This window comes from Mesoplodon bidens (genome assembly GCF_964165515.1).
Source record: "Mesoplodon bidens genome assembly, chromosome: 15".
Taxonomy (NCBI): Eukaryota; Metazoa; Chordata; class Mammalia; order Artiodactyla; family Ziphiidae; genus Mesoplodon; species Mesoplodon bidens.
The window spans coordinates 79,445,899-79,468,690 of record NC_138171.1 but is presented as its reverse complement, the minus strand read 5'-3'; the positions used below and the strand labels follow the sequence as shown (position 1 = coordinate 79,468,690).

The following is a 22,792-nucleotide window of genomic DNA, read 5'->3' as shown; positions in this document are numbered from 1 at the left end:
TCCAGTGCCCCACCTCCTAATACTATCACCTTGGGGATTAGGATTTCAACATGTAAATTTTGGAAGGACACATTCGCATGACAGCAGTTATTTTCCTTCTTCTTAAAGTATATCATTCATTTGTTCATTCATTCATTCAACAGGTATTTATTGAGTGCTTAAGAGGTATCAAGTACTTTTCTGGGTGCTTAGCATATGTTAGTGAATAAAACATACAAAGATTTAAACAATTTATTTCTTTATCTTCTTTATTTTTTTTGGCTGTGGTGGGTCTGTTGCAGCACACAGGGTCTTTGTTGAGGCATGTGGGATCTTTCACTGTGGCGCGGGCTTCTCTCCAGTTGTGGCGCCCGGGCTTCTCTCTAGTTGTGGTGTGCGGGTTTTCTCTTTCTAATTGTGATGCATGGACTCCAGGGTGTGTGGGCTCCAGGGTGTGTGGGCTCTGTAGATTGCGGCACGTGGGCTCAGTAGTTGTGACATTTGGGTTTCAGTTGCTCCGCGGCATGTGGGATCTTAGTTCCCCAATCAGGGATCGAACCCATGTCCCCTGAATTGGGAGGAGGATTCTTTACCACTGGGCCACCAGGGAAGTCCCTAAAACATACAAAGATTACTGCCTTTGTTGAGCTTCCAGTCTCGGGGGAGATTGGCAGTTTAAATAATATGAAAATATGTGGTATATTTTAGAAGATGATGACACGTTATGGGGAAAAGATAAAGTAGAGTCAAGAAAGGAAGATTAGGAATGCCTGTGAGTATGTGGTAGGGAGGATTAGAAGGAGGGCAGTTTGCAGTATTAAATAGAATAGTCCTTTAGGATTTCATTAAGTGCAGGTCTCTTGGTGGTAAACAAATTTTATTTTTTTATTTATAAATGTATTTATTTTATTTTTGTTCCTAAAAGGTAATTTTGTTAGGTACCCACTTCTAGGTTTATAGTTACTTTCCTCTGAGTACCTTGAAAATACACCACTGCCTTCTGGCTCCCATTGGACTTTGGGAATTCTGCCTTCATTCTGTTGTGGTGAGCTTTCCTTTCTATCTGGCTCCTTTTCTTTCTCTCTGGCTTCCTAGAGATCTGGATTCTTGTTTTTCATCAGTTCTGGGGAAATTTGAGCTATTTTCTCTTTAAATATTTTCACTTCTCTATTCTGTCTATTCTTTCCAGTTGGGCATACAGTAGACTTTTTCTCATTCATATTTTTTACTATCTCTTTCATATTTTCCATCCCCCCCACTTGCTTACAATTGCAATCAAATGTGTATTAAATGTTATATAAATATAACCATATTATACTATTAGGAAAAAGTTGAAAAATTTGTTCATGACCTGACATTTTGAATTCTTGGTTGTGTACTTTAAAATAGATACATCAGCTGTTGATTTCTTTTTTTAAGGTAAAACTTAAACAGCAACATACACACAATCTTAAGTGTATAATTTGATGAATTTTGATATGTGTATACAACCATGTAACAAGATATGACATTGCTACTACTCTAGAAAGTTTCCTCATACCCCTTCATGGTCTACGCCTCCTTCCCAAGACAACTATTTTTCTGATTCTTTTTCACCATAGAGTAGTTTTACCTGTTCTAAAACTTCAGATGGATGGGATCATATATTATGTACTCTCCTGTGTCCAGCTTCTTTTACTCAGCATACATCTAAAAGATTATCCATATTGTTGTACATATCACTAGTTCTTTTTTATTGCTGAGCAGTCCTCCACTGTTGCCTGTATCACAGTTTGTGTACCCATTCCCCTCTTGATAGACATTTGGGTTGTTTCCAGGTTTTGACTCTTGCAGTTTGACTAAGGTACTATAAACATTCTTGACAAGTCTTTTGTCGTATATATTTTGCTTTCTCTTGGGTCAATATTTAGGGCTGTAGTTGCTGGGTCATAGCTAGGTGTGTATATTTAATTTAGAATTAAATTTTTTTTGATTTAGAATTTTAAAATTGTGATGAATACTTATTCCAGAAAAACAAGAAGCCAAATTAGATATATTCATCATTAATTTTTGAACTGATTTTAAGTCATTGAGATGTATTCTATAAGTGTTTTTATCAAATGGATGCAATTTAATGATCTAGTTAATATTAAGGGACTTGTCAGAATTATCATCATTCTTAAATTCCTTAATTTTTATTTCAACTCCAGTATATCTTAGGTTGCTATCCTTAACCAGTGGTTCATCATGAGTTCAAATTAAATAATATTAATTAAACAACATATGAATAAGAATGATTTAAAGCTGTGTAAAGCTATCATTGTGGTGGTTTTTACTGTTCAACTGTATAATAATCTAAGTCATGAGTATGTTCATAATCTAAGTTCAATAATCTAAGTCATGAGTATGTTCATCTGGTCTCTACCATCACTTACACGTACTCACTCAACATGTACACTGAGGCTCTCAAACGGTTCCATTTTGAAGAGAAAAAAATCCATAATTCATTATTTGTAAGATTATTAAAAAAAAAACTGAGATTAGCCACCAGAACACTATATAGGAATTCTACCAGTTGGAAAACATTGTCCTTTGAGAGTCTGGAATTTTGGGGGTAATCCTCTGGAACTTGTTATGATATGAATTTGTAATTAAGGCTGTAATCCAGATATATTAAAGCCCCTTAAAAGCATTGTTAACACACTTTATTTTTATTTTGAGCTGAATTATTTTTATTTATTTTTATTTCAGAGTTGAGTGATTTAGGGAATTAATAACAGAGATTTTTATATAATTTTTTTCTCTGTTTTAGGTATGTTTGGCACTAATTATATAGTGCTGCAAAAATTTTAATGCATATTTATTAAGCAAAGAAAATAAAGGATTATTTAAAAATAGACATTATGACTATACCTTACAGAAACATCATTTGTAGTATTGGACATCAGAAGGGTGATTTTCTGAAGGGTCACTGGATATTCTTATATCCAAATTTTCCTTGGTTTCAGCCAAGCCAGACACATGAAAGTAGATAATTCTAGCTAAATTGTACTTCTTTTACACACACAGCTGATATACTCTGAGCCCACAGTGGCCCCACTGTAGGGGGCTGGTTTTAGGAGATAGACCTGGAGCCAGATCTAAGTCTCTTGTAGCCAGAGGTATCATTCCACCTTTAGGATGCTCGAAGGTGGTAAAGCTTTATGCTGAAGTTACTGTGCTGTCACGGAGGGCGTTAAGTCAGCTGTGCTTCTCAAGTGGAAGCTCAGGCCAATCATAATGTTGCTTTCAGCCTAACAAAGGTGTGCTGGGAAGGTTTGGTATCTTTAAAAAAAACAGCAACGTATTATTATTGTATTAGGATAATCCCACCATACATCAGTTTCAGGATGCACTTTTACACTTGAGATATTATTCTTATATTTTAGCTATTTGATATTTGAGTAATTCTGTACAGAAGAAAGACCAAGTTAATGAGATAAGTAACTGATAGATGGTGTCTCTTGGCAAGTTTCAGAGTTCAGAGTACAGGTTAGAGGCTTAATTTTCATGTGGAAAGTACCTACATTTTGTTCTGATGGATTTATGAGTTTACATGTGTTACTTAATTTAATTCTTACAATAACTGTGTAATAGCCATCTCCAACTTGGAGCAAGAAAAATGAAAACTTTTGACATTAAGCCCAACAGAGATGACTAGATCCTTGGTTACTTCAAGAAAGTTTTATTTCAGTCTTTTCCATAACACATGTAATCTCTATGCCAACTTTATAGACATGTGTTTATTCTGATGGGAACTATAGTTTATGCCACTGCTTTTTAGTCACAATTTTATCTAAAAAATTAATGCAACTAGCATGTTTCAGTCAGGGACAATAGGTCCATGTGTATCTATGTGGTGCATGTACTTCTAAGTATTTATGGAGTGTAAGAGTATAATAGCAGCTCTATATAATAACAGTCATTGTGTGTTTTTTAGCCTTTCTTAGATTTCATTCTTGTACAAATGAGCTCTGTGAAATTATTATAGCCAAAATACCAGTGTATGTCTTTCACTCAGTTTATCTGCACTTCATAAAAATGCTTAAATGTTATTTCATCATCCTTCAAGTTGCTTTTCAGTATGTGAAATCTATGAACTAATTCTTGAATATTTATGAAGTAATTCTGATTTTTGCAGGTGTTGCAAGCCATTAGGAATATTTAGCTTAATTTGGAACAGGATTCTCTATTTTTCATTTGATTTTTCATTTTTGAAAAACAAGTTACAGTAAATCCATCTACGTATAATCCTTTTGTGTCTTTCTATAGTAGTTTGGTTAGGGATAAGAGTTATAGTTCACAATATCCTGATCGAAATGCTAAGAGAATTGTTTTACAGATAACGTATATCATTGTGTATATGTTATGTGTCCCCTCATTAAAATTCTACTTTATAGAATGTTTGAGTAGGATCAGCAGTCACAGTTAATAAAAAAAAAACTAATAAAGAATACACTTTCCTGACTTTGTTGTTGCTGTTTTTGAGGAAAGTTATTTTACAATGCCTCTCTATTTGCATGAGAGTTGTCTGTTTCTAAAAGAACCAGTAAGATTAATAAGATCATACTTTAAAATACTTTGTAGTATGTTCATGGTGTTATGGTTGTGGTGATATGCTGCCAGTTGGTAGTTGAACAAGATAGAGCTTAAATCTTTTATGCTGACATAATGTTGGTCTTAGGTGGTTTAAGTTTCTCCTTCAGCAGACTTGTGCCTATAAAATTATTTGTCTTAGAATGACTAGAGCAGACATCTGGCTGATAATGACCTTGTGGGATGCTATCAGACCTTGTTTCTCAAAGTAGGGTCCATGGAGCAGTAGCATCAGCATTAGCGTTACTCGGAGGTTTTTAGATGTACAGTCTTGACTGATTCTAGATTACTCCATCATAATCTGCATTTAAACAGATTCTCCAATTGATTTGTATGCACATTAAAGTTTGAGAAGCCCTCCTGTAGATGACATAAGACTTGGCATCTGAACAAGAAACAATCTCTATCTGAGGTTGCAAGGATATAAAGATTTAGGAATTATTTCTTAGAAAAATGAAACAAGTGTTCATCTTAAAAGTACATTTGTCTTTAGGATTATCTCTCTTTTCTGGAATAAAGTGTGTCCAATGCATTTCTTACTTTGATAGTTCCATCTTATCTACCAAAGAAGACAGACTCCACTTAGTCTATACCAACTGAGTAAACCTGATTATTGTTAATCTTCCCTAAGATAGTGTAATTCTCTGGCCTTGTACGAAATTGAATCTTGAGAAAAGGAGATGGAAGACTGATGTTAGAATGGCAGGGCATATATCGTCACTTATTGGGCTTGGTTTTGTTACACCAGGGATACAGATGTGCTTTATTTACTCCAAATTTATTTATTTATTTTTTTAAATTAATTTATTTTTTTTGTGGTACGTGGGCCTCTCCCTGTTGTGGCCTCTCCCGTTGCGGAGCACAGGCTCCAGATGCCGCAGGCTCAGCGGCCATGGCTCACGGGCCCAGCCGCTCTGCAGCATGTGGGATCTTCCCGGACCGGGGCACGAACCCGTGTCCCCTGCATCAGCAGGCAGAGTCTCAACCACTGTGCCAGCAGGGAAGCCCACTCCAAATTTATTTTATTTTTATTTTTTAAATTTTTATTGGAGTATAGTTGCTTTACAATGCTGTGTTAGTTTCTGCTGTACAGTAAAGTGAATCAGTTATATGTATACATATGTACACTCTTTCTTAGATTTCCTTCCCATTTAGGTCACCACAGATCATTGAGTAGAGTTCCCTGTGCTAAACAGTAGGTTCCCATTAGTTATCTACTTTATTCATAGTGGTGTATACGTGTCAATCCCAATCTCCCAATTTGTCCCACCCCTTCTTCCCCCCTTGGTAACCGTAAGTTTGTTGTCTACGTCTGTGACTATTTCTGCTTTGCTGATAAGTTCATCTGTACCATTTTTCTAGATTTCACATATAAGCGATAATATACGACATTTGTTTTACTCTTTCTGACTTACTTCACTCTGTATGACAGTCTCTAGGTCTATCCATGTCTCTGCAAATGGCACTATTTGGTTCCTTTTTATGGCTGAGTAACAGTCCATTGTATATATGTACCACATCTTCTTTATACATTCCTCTGTCGATGGACATTTAGAAGATGTACCACATCTTCTTTATCCATTCCTCTGTCGATGGACTGACTATCGTAAATAGTGCTGCAGTGAATATCGGGGTGCATGCATCCTTTCAAATTCTGGTTTTCTCCAGCTATATGCCTAGGAGTGGGATTGCTGGGTCATATGGTAGCTCTATTTTTAGGTTTATGAGGAACCTCCATACTGTTCTCCATAGTGACTGTACCAATTTACATTCCCACCAACAGTGTAGGAGGGTTCCCTTTTCTCCACACCCTCTCCAGCATGTATTGTTTGAAGATTTTTTGATGATGGCCATTCTGACCGATGTGAGGTGATACCTCATAGTAGTTTTGATTCGCATTTCTCTAGTACTTAGTGATGTTGAGCATCTTCTCATGTGCTTTTTGGCCATCTGTATGTATTCTTTGGAGAAATGTCTATTTAGATCTTTTGATTGGGTTGTCTTTTTGATATTGAGCTGCATGAGCTGTTTGTATATTTTGGAGATCATCCCTTGTCGGTTGCTTCGTTTGCAAATATTTTCTCCCATTCTGAGGGTTGTCTTAAAGAATAAGGATGTCCTGAATGTTTGCTGTGTGTAGAATGAAACAGTGGATCAGACCTTTCCTCAGAGGTTTACAGTCAGGTTAGGAAATTATCCTTAAGAGTCAGACAACCTACCACCAGAAGAAGTGTGATATTCTGGGATATGGCCATGTTGATCCACTGGCTGGTCTTCCCCACCTGCTGTTAAAAGGGAGAGTAGGGACACAGCACTCATTTCAGTCAGTTACACCTGTTGTATCAAAGTAAGTGTTGTCATAGTGGAACAGTGTATTTAAGGGGAGTTAGAATTTAGAGAAAGAACCAAAGAAATGCAAACATCTAGATATACCTTCTCTTAATAGACTTAATATAATATTCATTGTGGCATACTCTGCCTCTGCATTTTCCAGTTTGCTTTAAGGAAAAACCTTTTGTTTGCATTCTGCTTCCAATATTTCAAAACTCCCTTCAATGTTTTTCAACTTCTGAGGCGGCCTTGGGAGCCCATTGACTTTTCTGGGGCCAGCCTTAACGTGGTATTTCAAAAACCACTCAGGCAGGTACCCCCTCAGCACAAATGATGTCTTGCTCAGTAAGTAGTATGAGCATAAACCACACAGGACAGAGAACTGGTCTCAGTGAACATGGGCTTCTGCCTGACTCTTTCATACGGACTTGAGTGCTAGGGTGAGGGTAGGGGTCTCAGGTTCTGGGGCACCAGTGCCCTAGTGTAAGAATACCACCATGACCGCTCTGAACCTAAAGACCTGTAGTAGCCCTCCTTTTTAATACATAAAAAAGATAATTTTTCATGAAACTTTGTTCCCACTTCCTTTACTTCTGATTTTTATCCAGCAGTGTAAAGTTTGTCTGCCTTGCACAGGTGAACCAGAAATCTTTGAGGTAGGAGACAGATGCTTGTGGTCACTACATGTGAAATGCCTTAAGCATGTGGCACCTGGAACAAGACACAGAAACACAAAGATGCCTCCCAAGAATGTGCAGTTTCCTGCCATATGATTGGCAACCATGTTATTAATATAGCAGAGAAGGGAGCTTGCCATTAGGTTTCTCACAAGGAAGGAATTATAAAAGAAAATTGTAGCATGGTCTACACCAAGACTAGAAATGTCACTCTCTTCATTTATTGTGCTGCATATATTACTTTTAGAAATTTGTATATAATATTTAAAAAATACCAATAAGGACATTTATTAGTTCACTTACATCATAGATCTTTTCCTCTATAAATTCTCAATCGTGAACTTAATTCTGGAGATTAAGGAGACACGGCGATATACTGTAATTTATATTAAATTGTTTTTTTCTTCCTCCCTTAGAAAGGCACATTAGGCTTATTATTAGAGAAGAGCCACCAGACACCCTTGGTTCAGGATCTTACAGTGGAAAATAAGTTTTGACTTGAACCGGATTAAGTGGCAACTTGATAATAAATAATTTCAGGATATTGCTGAATGGTTCCGGTTAAGGATTAGCTCAGATTTTGTTACGTCATGATTGTCCTGACAAGTGCTGTGTGGTCACATCATTGTCACACACCGTGCTTAGCCAACGCTCCGGCCACTTTTGCTCTGCAGGAGAATGACTCGGGCACTTTGGACACGGTGGGCGCTGTGGTTGTGGACCATGAAGGGAACGTGGCTGCCGCCGTCTCCAGTGGAGGCTTGGCCTTGAAACATCCAGGGAGAGTGGGGCAGGTAAGTGATTCTGGGGTTTTTAAACTAGCTTTCCAAGTCGAAACATGGAATTTTCTAGCCCACAAGTTTTTGAACCAGTGGAGATATTTTTTTTTCTTTAGAAAAAACAAATGATTATTGTTCTTAGCACTTATGTAGTATAAATCATCAAATACCTGTTGAGGATTCTTTCAAAAATTTAAACGTATCTCACAGTAATAGGGTTCTTGCTGATCTTTACAGTTGGTAATCCTATGTTTGACTACTTTTTCAGCAGGCTAGCTACTGGCCTGGGCATTTATCAGACATTTAATAAATGTGCATCCATTTCCATTTTCTTTCTTTGTAAATGTCATTCTCTTTAGGATCCAGCACCTGACTATATGGCTGCTTGCTTTCCAGGTAGAAAAACAGTTTTAGAGTTACATTTTGTATTTCCTCCATTCAAGGAACAGTAATGTTTTGACCCTCTAATCCCTCCTCTGATTAAGCATTTCAGCTATTTTATAGACTGACTAGTAGTCCAAGTCACCAACACATGATACCACTTGAGAAATCGAGATAGAAGGGTATAATTTATGTGTAACTGGCTTATTCCCTGTTCACTTGTACATCTTCTTCACCCCTGACTCCCCATCTCTATCCAGCCTTTAGTACCCAACTGAGAATGAAATTTAACAATCCATTTGATCTAATAACCTTTCTGAGAATAAACCAATTTGGCACATTACTTACAGCCTTAATAAATATTCGTTGAGTGAACAAGTGAATTGGACACCCTCACAGAATCTGTTAAAGTTGTTGCACAGGGTGTGCTTAAGCTCAGTGCTTGGATCTCGTGTTGCATCTGTAGCACCTCTTGGCATGCTCTGTGTGCTTTGTCTCTCATGTTTGAAGAAGAGTCAGTGTCACAGTTGCTTTGGACACGGTGGTTAGCTAGTGCTTGGAGCAGAGTGATCGGCTTCGTGGAGGACATCTTTGCAAAGCCCCAAGTGATGTTCCCCGATCTGCCCTTTATTGTGGACAAGCCACTCACAGTCCTATGGTGGGAAGGGGAAGGGAAGAATAATTAATTTTGTGCTACTCTTTGCCTACCATACAAGGGGATTTATGAGGAATGATTACTCAACATATGGAAATGCTTTGAACTCAGTATAAAAAGCCTTTGTCTGGTCATGGTATTTTTCCACATTATAAAGCCCTGTGTATTTGTCAAGTTTGGAATAAGAAAACCAAGCTTGGCATATCAGATCTGGATGCCTCGGTGGAGAAAGAGAGAGAAAAGCCAGCAGAGGCGCCTTCATTGCATTGCAATTCCCATGACTTTCTTACTGGTTTTTGTTTGTTTTCGTTAGCAAAATAGCAACAACAGAACCAAGGATAGTGCTGGACTAAGTTAGCAGGATATTACACCGAACCCTGCACGTGGGGTTGCCATGGAAAAAGAAATACTGTAAAACTTAACACGTACACATTTGAAAGTTGCTAAGAGAGTAGGTCTTACAAGAAAAACAATTCTGTAACTGTGTATGATGATGGATGTTAATTAGACTAATTGTGGTGATCATTTTGCAATACATACAAATATTGAATGATTATTTTGTACACCTGAAGCTAATATAATGTGTGTCAATTGTACCTCAGTTAAAAAAAAAACCTTGCATATTGATTTGCCCCACTTGTCTAGTTTATGAGTGCTTCGTTTGTGAGAGCTGATAGATCAGGAAAGGGTGTGGAGGAGTAAAGAAAGGTGCTTACAGGAAAACACAGTTGCTTAATCGTGTTATATTGCTCAGATAGAGGAGAAGCAATAAGCCTAGAAATATGCAAGCATCAGATGGGAGGTAAAGAGCCGTTCTTCTTGAGGATCAGGACATGAAACAAAATACTCAAGCAAACTATTTAAAAAAGCAAAGATTAATTATTTTTTAAAAATGTGCTGAAACTAGCTATTCTTACATACATTTTAAATGCACAAGTAACTCTTTAAAAATTTTAGCATATCACCCGTATTACCCAGCTGCTGAAGTGGCAATTTGAATTAGAACTTGTTTGCTTCCTCAGCTTATCTTAGTGGTTAGAACTTACAAACGGGACACGAGAGAGGAATTATTGTCATGTTCTACTGTCTCCTAACCCTCACCCTACCCACACACAAACAGGCAGTTGAGTTAAGGGGCTAAGAGTGTGGATTTGGGATTTAGGTAAAACTTTATTCTGACCCCACCCCACCCCACCCCCCCCCGTTTACCAGTCCCCTCCCCATGGACAAGTTACTCAATGCCGTTAAGTTCTACTTTCCACAACTATAAAATGGGGATAAATAGCTACCTTACAAAGTTCTAGAAGGTTAAATGACATAATGCATTTCAATTGCTTATCATAGTGCCTCCTAATAACAGCTGCAGCTGCTGTTTATTAATCACTGGCTCTGTGCAGCAAGTGTGTTAAGTTCCCATGATCCTACAAGACTGTGAGGTGGGTGTTTTTTGTTTTTTGTTTTTTGTTTTTGCGGTACGTGGGACTCTCACTGTTGTGGCCTCTCCTGTTGCGGAGCACAGGCCCAGCCGCTCTGCGGCATGTGGGATCCTCCCGGACCGGGGCACCAACCTGTGTCCCCTGCATTGGCAGGCAGACTTTCAACCACTGCGCCACCAGGGAAGCCCCCGAGGTGGGTGTTTTTATTACCCTCATTTTAAAAAAGAGGAAACGAAGACCCAGAGAAGATTAAATTATAATAATATCATCATTTGTATGACCTACTTTTACTGCATGATAATAGCTTTGATAAAATTTTACTACTAAAAAGAAGGAAGCCTTTTGCTGTTGCTCTTGTTTTTAAAGATCTGCTTAAGGTTGTTATGTTTTATCCAAAGGAGTGGATAAGAGACGGACAGTCTCTGATTCTTTCTTTTATCTTAGCCATCACTGTCTCAGTGCAACCAATTTCACAAGGTTAAGAAGGAAGACAACTTTAGGTCATGAAATTGAGGAGAGATAGCATAAAGGAAATGTGCATAGAGAGGAGAAACAAGAGTAAGAATAAGCTTCCTTTTCATGGCCTCCACTGGGCTTCTCAGGGGTGTCCTCTTGGCCATATTTACTATTTTTTAGATGCAGACTCCTGGTCAAGATAATTGTGGGAAATGGAAAGGGCAATGGGCTAAGATGCAGGGTTTCCAGTGAAGGAAGAATGAGCCCTTCCACCGAGGTCACATGCTCTGTGAGGCTTCGGCTGACCCAACACCCAGCCTAGGTAGTACCAGTGGAATGGCTTATCCCACAAGTCTGCAATTTTATTCTGAAATCCATATGTTGAATTAATTCCATAGAGCTTTTAGTTGCCACTCTCACCCAGCTGTCTTGTGTGTTTTAGAAGCATGGTGTTTTCAATATGTCTTCCATATCAGGGGTGTTGTGTTCAGTTCTTGGTTCTACTTTTAAGAGGGGTATTGTCATTGACAGTGGGGGATGGCAACTGTGGATCACACGAACATGGTCAGACTTCATCTCCAATTATCCTGGACTCTGGATCATTTCTCAAGGAGGGTCATTAGGGAAGTGGGGTGGGTGTGTGCATCTCAGTGTCTTGGGGAGCAGTTCACAAATTCTTTGAGAGAGAAAAGAGAAATAGGGCATTAGAATAGATGTTTTCAAAACTTTGGAGAACTTTAGGGGAAGGTTAAAGTATTTCCAGAGAGTAGACCTAGGATTGGTGGGTGGAAGTTAAGGAAGAACTTTCCACCAATGGAAAGTGTCCAGAAGGGGTATATGTTCCCACATGAGGTGGTGAGGTTCTCAGTATCAGAAGTGCCTGGGATATTTCACGAAAATCCTTGTTCTGGGTAGAATATTAGAGCAAATTAGTTCTGAAGTCCTTGTAAAAAAGAATAAAATATCATAGAAAGCTGAAGTCTGTCTGGTCACCATTCTCAGTCTAAGCTTCTTCTTCCAGTCCTCACAAGTGAGTTTCTAGAATATAACTGTACTATTTTATGGGAGTATCTTTTGCCTTCATCAATCACAGAGAATACTGAATGTCTTGTAGTTTGCTGGTTTTTTTTAACTCAATAGGTTTCAGAGATTCTTCTGTAATAGTTCTTAAAAATCTTTTTAAAGAAACGTAATCCTTTTTTCTAATGTTTGAAACAAACTCCACATATTGCTATGCCAATGTTTATTTAGCCATTTCTGTACTGATTGAATGTATGTTGTTTTCAGTATTTCATTCTTATTGAACAGGTGATAATGAACATTCTTGACCATGCCACCTTGTATTTCTCTGTAATAGCTATCTAAGGGTTTTTCTAATTCTGCTTCTAAGGAATGGAACAGTTATCAGTTGTGATTCCCCTTCCAAAGGCAGAGAAAATCATTGTGAATGTTGAAGAGGTGAATCCAGACGTTCTCGGTGGCACTGTTGGAAACAAAATAGGAATGATTGTCACACACTTTTATAAAACCACAGCAGCTTATTGTGTTCCTGGTGGTTTCAGACATAAATTTATTCCACCACCTCACAAAGCAATTAGCTTGAACAGGCCTTTTTGTCTCCTTTCTTTCTATCTGGCAGAATCTAGCACAGTGGTGAGCAGATACTGAGCCCTTCGGTGCATACCTGTTTGCAGTTCCCGGTGTGCCACCCCGAAGGAGGCAGGGAAAAGGCACTAAAACCTAAAGCAGCGTTTGCTAGAGCGTGGCAGGAGGACCACCCACGTTCCGGGCTCCTAGGCCTAGGTTAATGATGCTGACTCCTGGGCCAACCTCCAGACCATCAGGATATCTGGGAACCAAGGTTCCTATCATCATGCTCCCCAAGAAATCTGACACACACCTAGTTTGACAAGTGTTATTTTAAGGCAACCACAGTGATTTCAAGGGGCCAGAAGAGCAACACCTGACAAACTACAATAGAGGGAAGATTTTTCAGGGAAGGAAAAAATTACTGTTGATGAGACTAAGAAACTTTCTTTTGCTATTTTCTGAAAAATTTTAGATTAGTACATAGCTGAAAATATAGTTTTGTTAATGTTAGAACCATTGTTTGGGTGGGTCTTATACAACCTCTGGTTATCGCTCATTTGCTATACATCATTATTAGATGAGGCTTTATTAGATGGGTATGATTTCTGTCTTCTGTTGAAAGCTAGTAATTACATATAATAATCTTAAAATATTGTATTTATCTATTTTTCCCCCCAGGCTGCTCTTTATGGATGTGGCTGCTGGGCTGAAAATACTGGAGCTCATAATCCCTACTCCACAGCTGTGAGTACCTCAGGTATTTGCTGCTTTCATGACCATTTTTCATAACTTCAACCTTGTAGGTCATTTAATGATTGAAAACCATATTTTTATGTAAACACAAAGCATGTGCTAAGATGTCACATGGATAAGAACATTGATGCCTGAAAAATCTTTGATATTTGGGAGCTTTTGAGAATTGTTTCACAATGTAAGTATCACAGTATAAAGGCTTTGCTAACATTTTCAATAAAACTTTGGAGTTAACTAAAATTTAGTTGTATTTTTAATGGATTTTTTTTTCTCTAATGACTCATGATAGTACCAAATTCAGGTCAAAATGATATAAAAGTAGCAAGGCATTTCAAAAACTAAGAGGTCATTTCTTGAGTAAAATGTTGACAAAACTTACAAGGTGTATTTCAAACTGTGTAGTTTATGGCATCTACACTTTTGATAAAATGTAGGTCCTTTTTTTGTATTTGTATCAGAAGAGTCATTTTCATTTAGAAGTGTGTGTGTGTGTGTGTGTGTGTGTGTGCGTGAGAGAGAGAGAGAGAGAGTGAGTGTATGTTTGGGGGAGTGGATTTTTTAAAAAAATTTTATTAGAGTATAGTTGATTTATAATGTTGTCTTATTTTCAGGTGTACAGCAAAGTGAATCAGTTATATGTATACGTATACCCACTCTTTTTTAGATCCTTTTCCCATATAGGCCATTACAGAGTAGTGAGTGGAGTTCCCTGTGCTATACAGTAGGTCCTCATTAATTATCTATTTTATATATATTAGTGGGGAGTGGATTTTAATGGGCAGAATGGTTGTTGTCTAGACCCAGGTTTTCATATGCTTTTGGCAGATGTACTTGAAGCTCTTCATGTAGTTGATATGCATGGTTGACATAATAATATTGGTTCATCCCCTTTGCTGTGCTGTCTCTTAAGTTACAGTCCTAGGCCTGTCAAATTACAGTCCTAGGCCTTTCTCCCCGACGTCCTCAGGCTTTATCAGGAGGCCAGTAGACATGGCTGCCTTTCCTTCCTTTCTCTCTTCAGTTTCTTGCCACATTGTTTTCTGTCCGACGACACTGACCACCCACCCAATCCAAGAGCCCTCCTCTCCCACTCACTCTTGCCTCTCTGTGGTCTCTGGCACAGGTCACTCTTTTCTTTCCAGCTCTAGAGTAGATCCTGAACCTCTCTTGGTTTGTCCTGCTTCCCTGACCTGCTCCATCTTGTCCTTCGTCACACGGACGCTTCCCATTCCTAACGACCCCAGTGTGGGCCTCTGCCGGCTTTTCTTCATCTCACCGTGTGCTTCCTCTCGGTGATCTGGTATTATTGCTGTTGTTCTCATGATTTCAGCAGTTACCTTTTAATGTATTGGCTTCCACGTCTATCTCTACTCTGGACTTTTCACTTGAAGTCCACCTGAGTTCTTTCTGCCTTCCCGTTGGATACGTCCCTGTGGGTGTCATGTGTGCACATGAGATTCAGCAGCCCAACTGAACACCTTGTTCCTTATTCCCACGCCTTGGCCATCTTTCTCCTGTATCTTTTTCTCTTTTATTGCCATCACTATCCTGTTTGGTCGGACTTGAAATCTTGGTACCATTCTCATATTTATAGCTTCTTTCCATTTCTACTGACCTGACCCTGTTATTTCAGACACCCAAGCTCCTGCCCACCTGTTGTAGCAGCCTCTGACTCAGATCCATTATTTGCATTGGTGGAAAAATTTGATTTTGAGCCACTCAGGTGAAGTCCAAACACAAATTAATGTTGAATCTAAACCATACTAATATAATAGACAAAAAATTGTTTTTCAGTCTCTCCATTTTGAAGAAACGAGCATAATGTAGTAATATGAGTTAAATTTTAATTTAATATTGCTGGCACATGAAAATCTTTACACATAATACTTAGGAATTAGCTTGTGCATAATGAAGTATGGCCCATGTCTATGGAAAATTGTGGTATTTGAACAAACCAAAGTCTAAAATAGGTAATTCATTGTTCCATTTTTATTTTCCTAAAGAAATATCAGTTGGTACCATGTGTTGTGTTGACTTTATTTTTGGTCAGTATGTGGTTCATGAGTTGGTTAGTTGCTATTTAAATGTTAGGAGACCTGAATTCTACTTGAAGCTGGAATCCTGAGTGCCTGTCTCACTGTGTCACTTTGGAAAAGAAATTCAATCTCCTTGGGATTGTCTACCTCCCTTTTTTAAATTTGATGATGTGGAATAAGAGCACATAAGTCTTTATAGATTTGATTCTGTGAAGTAGAATTTTACCCAGTGGGTGGGTAAAGTTCAAATTGTAAAATTAAGGTCTTTCTCCCTTCCCCTTGAATATTTCCTTCTTTGCCCATCTTGTATCCACTGAAGGTAGTTTTATATGACTAAAGATAACTTTAGGTTTCCAGTTTATGATATCTAGCGTAGCTTTTTAGCTTGGATGCCCAGCTCATCATGTTATATCCTTCTTAAGTTTAAGAACTAACCATCATCAGCCTACAGAACCTGAGGATAATACAGCAAGTCTCCAGTTCCTTCCATCTGTGGGGCTTTGTGTGATTGCTTCGCCCTTGTTTCTCCTGGGGCTGTTGCTATGAGGTTGACGATGGGAACACATGGCAGAGTTGGGTGACCAAGTCAGAAGAAAGGTGGAGCACAGAATTTTGCAACTGTTTGGTCAAAATTAAAAAGACTTGTGCCTTAGGCTGTTGCAGAAAATCCAGAGACCTGGCCTACATTTTAGGTTCATAGTTCTTGGAAGGTGATAATTGAAAGACAGAGGGAAGATAGATAGTTATGGTCAGCGTAGGGCTCTCCTAAGGCCAGACAGGCGATGTGGTCATTAGCCTGTGGGATAAACTCCAGCATCTTGTTCTCATCACGGCAGGGAGGAATGAGTGGAGAGTGGGGAAGAGTGTAGCGGGGCAGGAGCTGACCTTGCAAACTCTGACTAATGTTCCGGCATCTTGGAAATTTGCCGAGCTAGGGAGGTTCTTGTTCAGACTCTTCCACTCACTGGCTGAGACATCCTGGCAAGGAGTTATTTGTACCACAGGAATAGTATCTATCTTAATATTTATGAGGATTTAATGAGCTGATGTATGGATCTCTAGAACTTACTCATCTTACACAACTGAAACCTTATGAATTTTGAATAGCACCTCCCCATTTCTCCCTTCACTAACTCCTGGCAGTCACCATTACCCTCTGCTTCTACGAGTCTGACTGTTTTAGGTGCCTCATATAAGTGCAGCTGTGCAGTGTCTGTCCTTCTGTGACTGGCCTGTTTCACAGAGCATAATGTCTTCTGGGTTCATCCATGTTGTCATATACGGTAGGATTTCCTTCCTTTCAAAGGCCGAATAATATTCCGTTATATGGGTATACCACATTTTCTTTTCTTGCTCATCTGTCAAGGACATTTAGGTTGTTTTCATATCTTGGCTATTGTGAATAATGATGCAATGAACATGGGAGTGCAGGTACCTCTTTGAGATCCTGATTTCAATTCTTTTTGATAAATACCCAGAAGTGGAATTGCTGGATCATAAGGTAGTTCAATTTTTGTTTTTTGAGGAACCTTCATACTGTTTTCCATAGTAACTGAACCATTTTACATTCCTACCACCTGTGTATGCAGGTTCAGATATCTCCATATCCTCACCAACATTTATCTCTTGTCTTTTGTTTTTTTTAAACATCTTTGTTGGAGTATAATTGTTTTACAATGGTGTGTTAGTTTCTGCTTTATAACACAGTGAATCAGCTATACGTATACATATATCCCCATATCTCCTCCCTCCTCCGTCTCCCTCCCACTCTCTCTATCCCACCCCTCTAGGTGGTCACAGAGCACAGAGTTGATCTCCCTGTGCTATGTGGCTGCTTCCCACTATCTATTTTACATTTGGTAGTGTGTATTAGTCCATGCCACTCTCTCACTTTGTCCCAGCTTACTCTTCCCCCTCCTCAAGTCCTCAAGTCCATTCTCTACGTCTGCGTCATTATTCCTGTCCTGCCCCTAGGTTTTTCATAGCCTTTTTTTTTTTTTTTAGATTCCATCTATATGTGTTAGCATATGGTATTTGTTTTTCTCTTTCTGACTTCACTCTGTAGGACAGACTCTAGGTCCATCCACCTCACTACAAATAACTCAATTTCCTTTCTTTTTATGGCTGAGTAATATTCCATTGTATATATGTGCCACATCTTCTTTATCCATTCATCTGTCGATGGACACTTAGGTTGCTTCCATGTCCTGACTATTGTAAATAGAGCTGCAGTGAACATTGTGGTACGTGACTCTTTTTGAATTATGGTTTTCACAGGGTATATGCCCAGTAGTGGGATTGCTGGGTTGAATGGTAGTTCTAGTTTTAGTTTGTTAAGGAACCTCCATATTGTTCTCCATAGTGACTATCTCTTGTCTTTTTGATAATAGCCATTTTGACAGATGTGTGGTGATATCTTGTGGTTTTAAGTTGCACTTCCCTAATGACTAATGATGTTAAACACATTTTTCATGCACCTGTTGGCCGTTTGTATGTCTTCTTTGGAGAAATGTCTATTCAAGTCCTTTGCCCATGTTCTAATATTGTTTTTTTTGCTATTGAGTTGTAGGAGTTCCTTATCTATTTTAGATATTAACCCCTTTTCAGAAGTATGGTTTATAAATATTTTCTCCCATTCCATAAATGTCCTTTTCATTTTATTGCTTATTTCCTTTACTATGTTGAAGCTCTTTAGTTTGATGTAGTCCCACTTGTCTATTTTTGCTTTTGTTGCCTGTACGTTTACTGTAACATCCAAGAATAAAATATACCAATGTAAGACACATACTCTAGGGGGAAAAATAGACTGCCAGTTATATTATGACACACGGCTTTCTCCTCACTTAACACGTGGCTGTTGCTTTACAAGAAACTATAGAATTGGGGGTATTCTTCCAACGAGAAATATTTGCTTCCCTGGTAACAATGTCATGCCCCTTTGCTATTTCCATGCCTTCCTGTGTATACAGTCACTTTTGGTTTGAATCGTGTATCATACCATAATCATTTTGAAGACATTATAAATGGCAATTACACTCAAAACACGTAGTTCCAATATGGCACACACCTCAACCGAAGGGTCAACAAATGGGAACAGCTGACCTCTAGAGGCAGCGGTGGCTGTGTCACAGCTGCACGCTAGAGGACAGCCATGGGAGGATGCCATCAATTACAGTGCACTTCCCGATTTTCAAAAATTTAAAATGTGAAGAAAAGTGTGCTTTTCTTATTCTCAGCTTTTTTGTGAAAATAAATAATTAGTTTCAAGCTTTCTTTAAGTGGTGACATAAGCTCTTGAGAAAAGGGGGCTTGTGGGACTTCCCTGGTGGCGCAGTGGTTAAGAATCCGCCTGCCAATGCAGGGGACACGGGTTCGAGCTCTGGTCTGGGAAGATCCCACATGCCGTGGAGCAACTAAGCCTGTGCGCCACAACTACTGAGCCTGCGCTCTAGAGCCCGAGAGCCACAGCTGTTGAGCCCGTGTGCCACAACTACTGAAGCCCAAGCACCTAGGGCCCGTGCTCCGCAACAAGAGAAGCCACCGCAATGAGAAACCCGTACACCGCAACGAAGACCCAATGCAGCCAAAAATAAATACATTAATTAATTTAAAAAAAAAAGAAAAGGGGGCTTGTGGGTATATCTATGTTTCCTGAGTGCCTGGCACAGGGCTTTGCACTTAGTAAATGCTTAATAGACAAATTAAAATTTAAAAATGTATATGCATGGGCAATATTTTATTATAACCATCAAACTTGCTAAGAGACTGGAGCATAGTTATTCCAACCATTAAAAAGAAAGAATAGTTATATAACGTGGTGGAAGTGCTAATTACCACACAATGGCAATCATATTACAGTAAATAAATGTATCAGGTTAACATGTTGTACACCTTAGATTTACACAATGTTATATGTCAAATATATTTCAATGAGAAAAAAAAGAAATGTGTATGTGATTCTTCTCTCTTCTAGAGGAATTCTTGTCTTTTCAAAAATATTATTCATCATGGAATTTCTTTAAATAGCATTTTAAAATTTGATTTAATTTGACAAAATCAGATTCACACATAATTTTTCAGTAACACATCAGATGTGTAATGTAAGATACATCTGTGGTCTTTCTCTGGCTATGGAAAGGAAGAGCGGTTTGAGGATCAGAAGATCAGAAGGAGGAACAAGCAAGAGATTAAGTTTATGCTCTGGCTGACTTTAGCATTGGTCTTCTGTTACTTGTCTGTGCAGTCTGGTTTTTTTCTTAAAGAGAAACAGTTAAGTCCAGGGGTTTTATGGCAGCTGACTAGAGATCAGAAGACATAGGCTTCTGCATGGAGAAAGGTCTGCTACCCAATAGGAGACCCAGTGATTTCTGATTTTCTAGGTTCTTTGATTTTCCAGGTCTTGGCTGATCCAGAAATCAGAGGGTAGTGAGGGTGTGGCCACGGCTTGCTAAGAGTAGCTTCAAAGGTGGATGGGATAAAAAATGCAAAGAATGAGGCCAGGCTCTTGCTTTGATATTTCTGAGCCAGTGATTGGAGTCTCCTCCTCAAGGGCTGGGAGGTAAGTCACCCCTTCTTGATTCTTCCACCTAACAGGCAGACACAGGTCTTCCTCTGCCCCTCTGTGGGAGATTGTCTAACGAGTCTGTGCTGCAAAGCTCCTTCCCAGGTTCCTTTGTCAGGATGGCACAAGGCAGCCTTCCTTGCGAGTCACATGACACAAGAGCCAGTGGGACACCACTGCTGGGACATTGACATGTGCCCTGTGGTCACTGCTGTCTGGGGGCCCAGATGGGATGGGGAGGCAGGCAGGAATCTGTGCTTCTGCTTCCTTTGTAAGAGTATCCATTATTTCTCCTTAGTACTCTCTGTATGTCACAAGCGCTCTTGGTGGTTTAGTCTCTTGATTATCATGAATTAGAGCCCTGTTCTACTCTGGACCCTGGGTGCAGGTCACCTAGGGGTTTGGCTTCCCTTCCAACACTCTCTTCCCTGTTTTTTTTTTTTTTTTTTCACGTGTCTGAGGTAGGAAAACAAGGCTGCCCCGCTTGTGGCAGCCCTGACAACGATCCTCAAAGGGTGATCTTGGCCTCCAGTCCTGGCTGAGGAGAAAAGAGACCTTCCACAGCTCTATGGGAGAGAGGCCCTTCTCTTCCCTGTTTTTTCAGCAACTTTCAAGGTGACTCTTCAAGGAGCTCTCTGTACTCGAGGTCTATTATTTTTCTTAGTTCTTTCCACTCATTGACTCTTAAATATACTTTAGTCAGGCGTCCTCCTCCACCACTCTACTGACGTGCTCTTGTCAAGATTAACAGTCACCTCCAAAAACCAGTGTCATCCCTTAGTCCTGTAAGCAGCATTTGACACAGTTGCTTGAATGACTTGCTTCCCCAGAAATACTATTTTTGATCAAACTCAACTGGTCTTCTTCCTGCCTCACTGGCTGCTGCTTCTCAGTCTCCTTTGTTAATTTTCTCATCTTCTTGACCTTTCCGTGTTGGAGTACCCTGAGGCCTAGTCCTTGACCTTTTCTTTGTCTTTGAATACCCACTGCCTTGGTGTTCTCATCCAGTGGAATGACTAAGTACCATATATATGCTGACACCCACATTTTAATCTCCACCCTGGGCCTCTCCCCAGAACTCAGTTTTTTAACTGCTTGTTCAAAGCCCCCACCTGTATATGTAATAGGCAAGATATTGCCCTCTCTGTCCCCACCTGATTCTTCACACAGCAAATGGCACCTCTAGCCTCCCATTGGTTCAGGCCAAAATCTTAGAGTCATGCTTGACCCTGTTTTCTTTTATATCTCACCCAATCCACTCCAGCAACAAACCCTGTCTACTCTCCTCTCTAAAGATATTTAAAATCCAATGACTTCTTAGCACATTCACTGCTATCGGCAGATTCAATGTGCTGCATCTCTAATCTGGGTTATTGCAGGAGCCCCACAGCTAGTCCCTTGTTTTCTGCTCCTTTTCCCTTTTATTCAGTTCTCAACAATTTTTTTTTTTTTTTTTTTTTTTTTTTTTTTTGTGGTACGTGGGCCTCTCACTGCTGTGGCTTTTCCCGCCACGGAGCACAGGCTCTGGACGCGCAGGCTCAGCGGCCATGGCTCACGGGCCCAGCCGCTCCACGGCATGTGGGATCTTCCCGGACCGGGGCACGAACCCGTGTCCCCTGCATCAGCAGGCGGACTCTCAACCACTGCACCACCAGGGAAGCCCTTCAACAACTCTTGAAGGAATATGTTCAAACCTAACTCAAATCATGTGTCATACCTCCTCTTTGAACTGTCCAACGTGTCCCATCTTACTCAGAAGAGCCGAAGCCCTTACTCAGGGCCTGCAAGGCCTTATACAGGGTGCTGCCCCCCTTCCCCTCAGGCTGCAGCTCTTGCTTTTCTTCCCCTGCTCATTCACCTGCTTTGCTATGCTTCAGGCATGCCAGGCACACTCCCACCTTAGGGCCTTTGCCTGAGTCCCTCCTTTCCCTTTAACTCTCTACCCTTCATATCTTATGCCCCTGCCCCCACCTCGTCAGCTCTTGATTCAGATAATTCACCTTCTCACTGAGATCTTCCTTGAGCACCCCATCTTAAACATGTAACTCTTCCCTCAGCCAACATTCCCTATCCCCCTCCCATATTTTATTTTTTCCCACAGAATGTATCATGTCTAACAATTTATATCTTTTGTCTGTTCATTTTATCTTTGTTTTCTACCCCACTCTACTATAAAATTGCATGAGGATTGGGATTTTCCTCAGCTTTCCTCACTGATGTGTGAATGGTGCTCATCAGATAGAGCCTCTGATGTTTGTTGAATGAACTGATGTGAATGAATATGAACAAATAAATACATTGGGCTGGTGTCTTAGTCAGCTCAGGCAGCTATAACAAAATACCATAGACTGTGTGGCTTAAACAACAGACATTTATTTCTCAAAGTTCTAGAGGCTGGGAAGTCCAAGATCGTGGGCCAGCAGATTCAGTTCCTGGTGAGAGTTTTCCTCCTGGCTTGCAGCTGGCCAGCTTCTTGCTGTGTCATCACATGGTGGGGAGAGAGTGAGGGGGAGACAGAGAGAGAAAGAGAGAGAGGGGGAGAGA

General features: G+C 39.7%; 1 protein-coding gene across 4 annotated transcripts in view; it reads left to right on the top strand.

Moving 5' to 3' along the window:
- The window catches only part of TASP1 (taspase 1), a 241,286-nt gene that overhangs the window by 93,307 nt on the left and 125,187 nt on the right, over positions 1 to 22,792 (top strand). For 3 of the 4 annotated variants that reach the window (XM_081257714.1, XM_081257713.1, XM_081257712.1), the window contains 2 exons: positions 8,276 to 8,395; positions 13,577 to 13,655. In XM_081257714.1, the coding sequence (XP_081113840.1) occupies positions 8,276 to 8,395; positions 13,577 to 13,655 (199 nt within the window). The remainder of the gene's footprint in view (positions 1 to 8,275; positions 8,396 to 13,576; positions 13,656 to 22,792) is intronic. The other variant, XR_014017692.1, reaches the window with a different exon arrangement.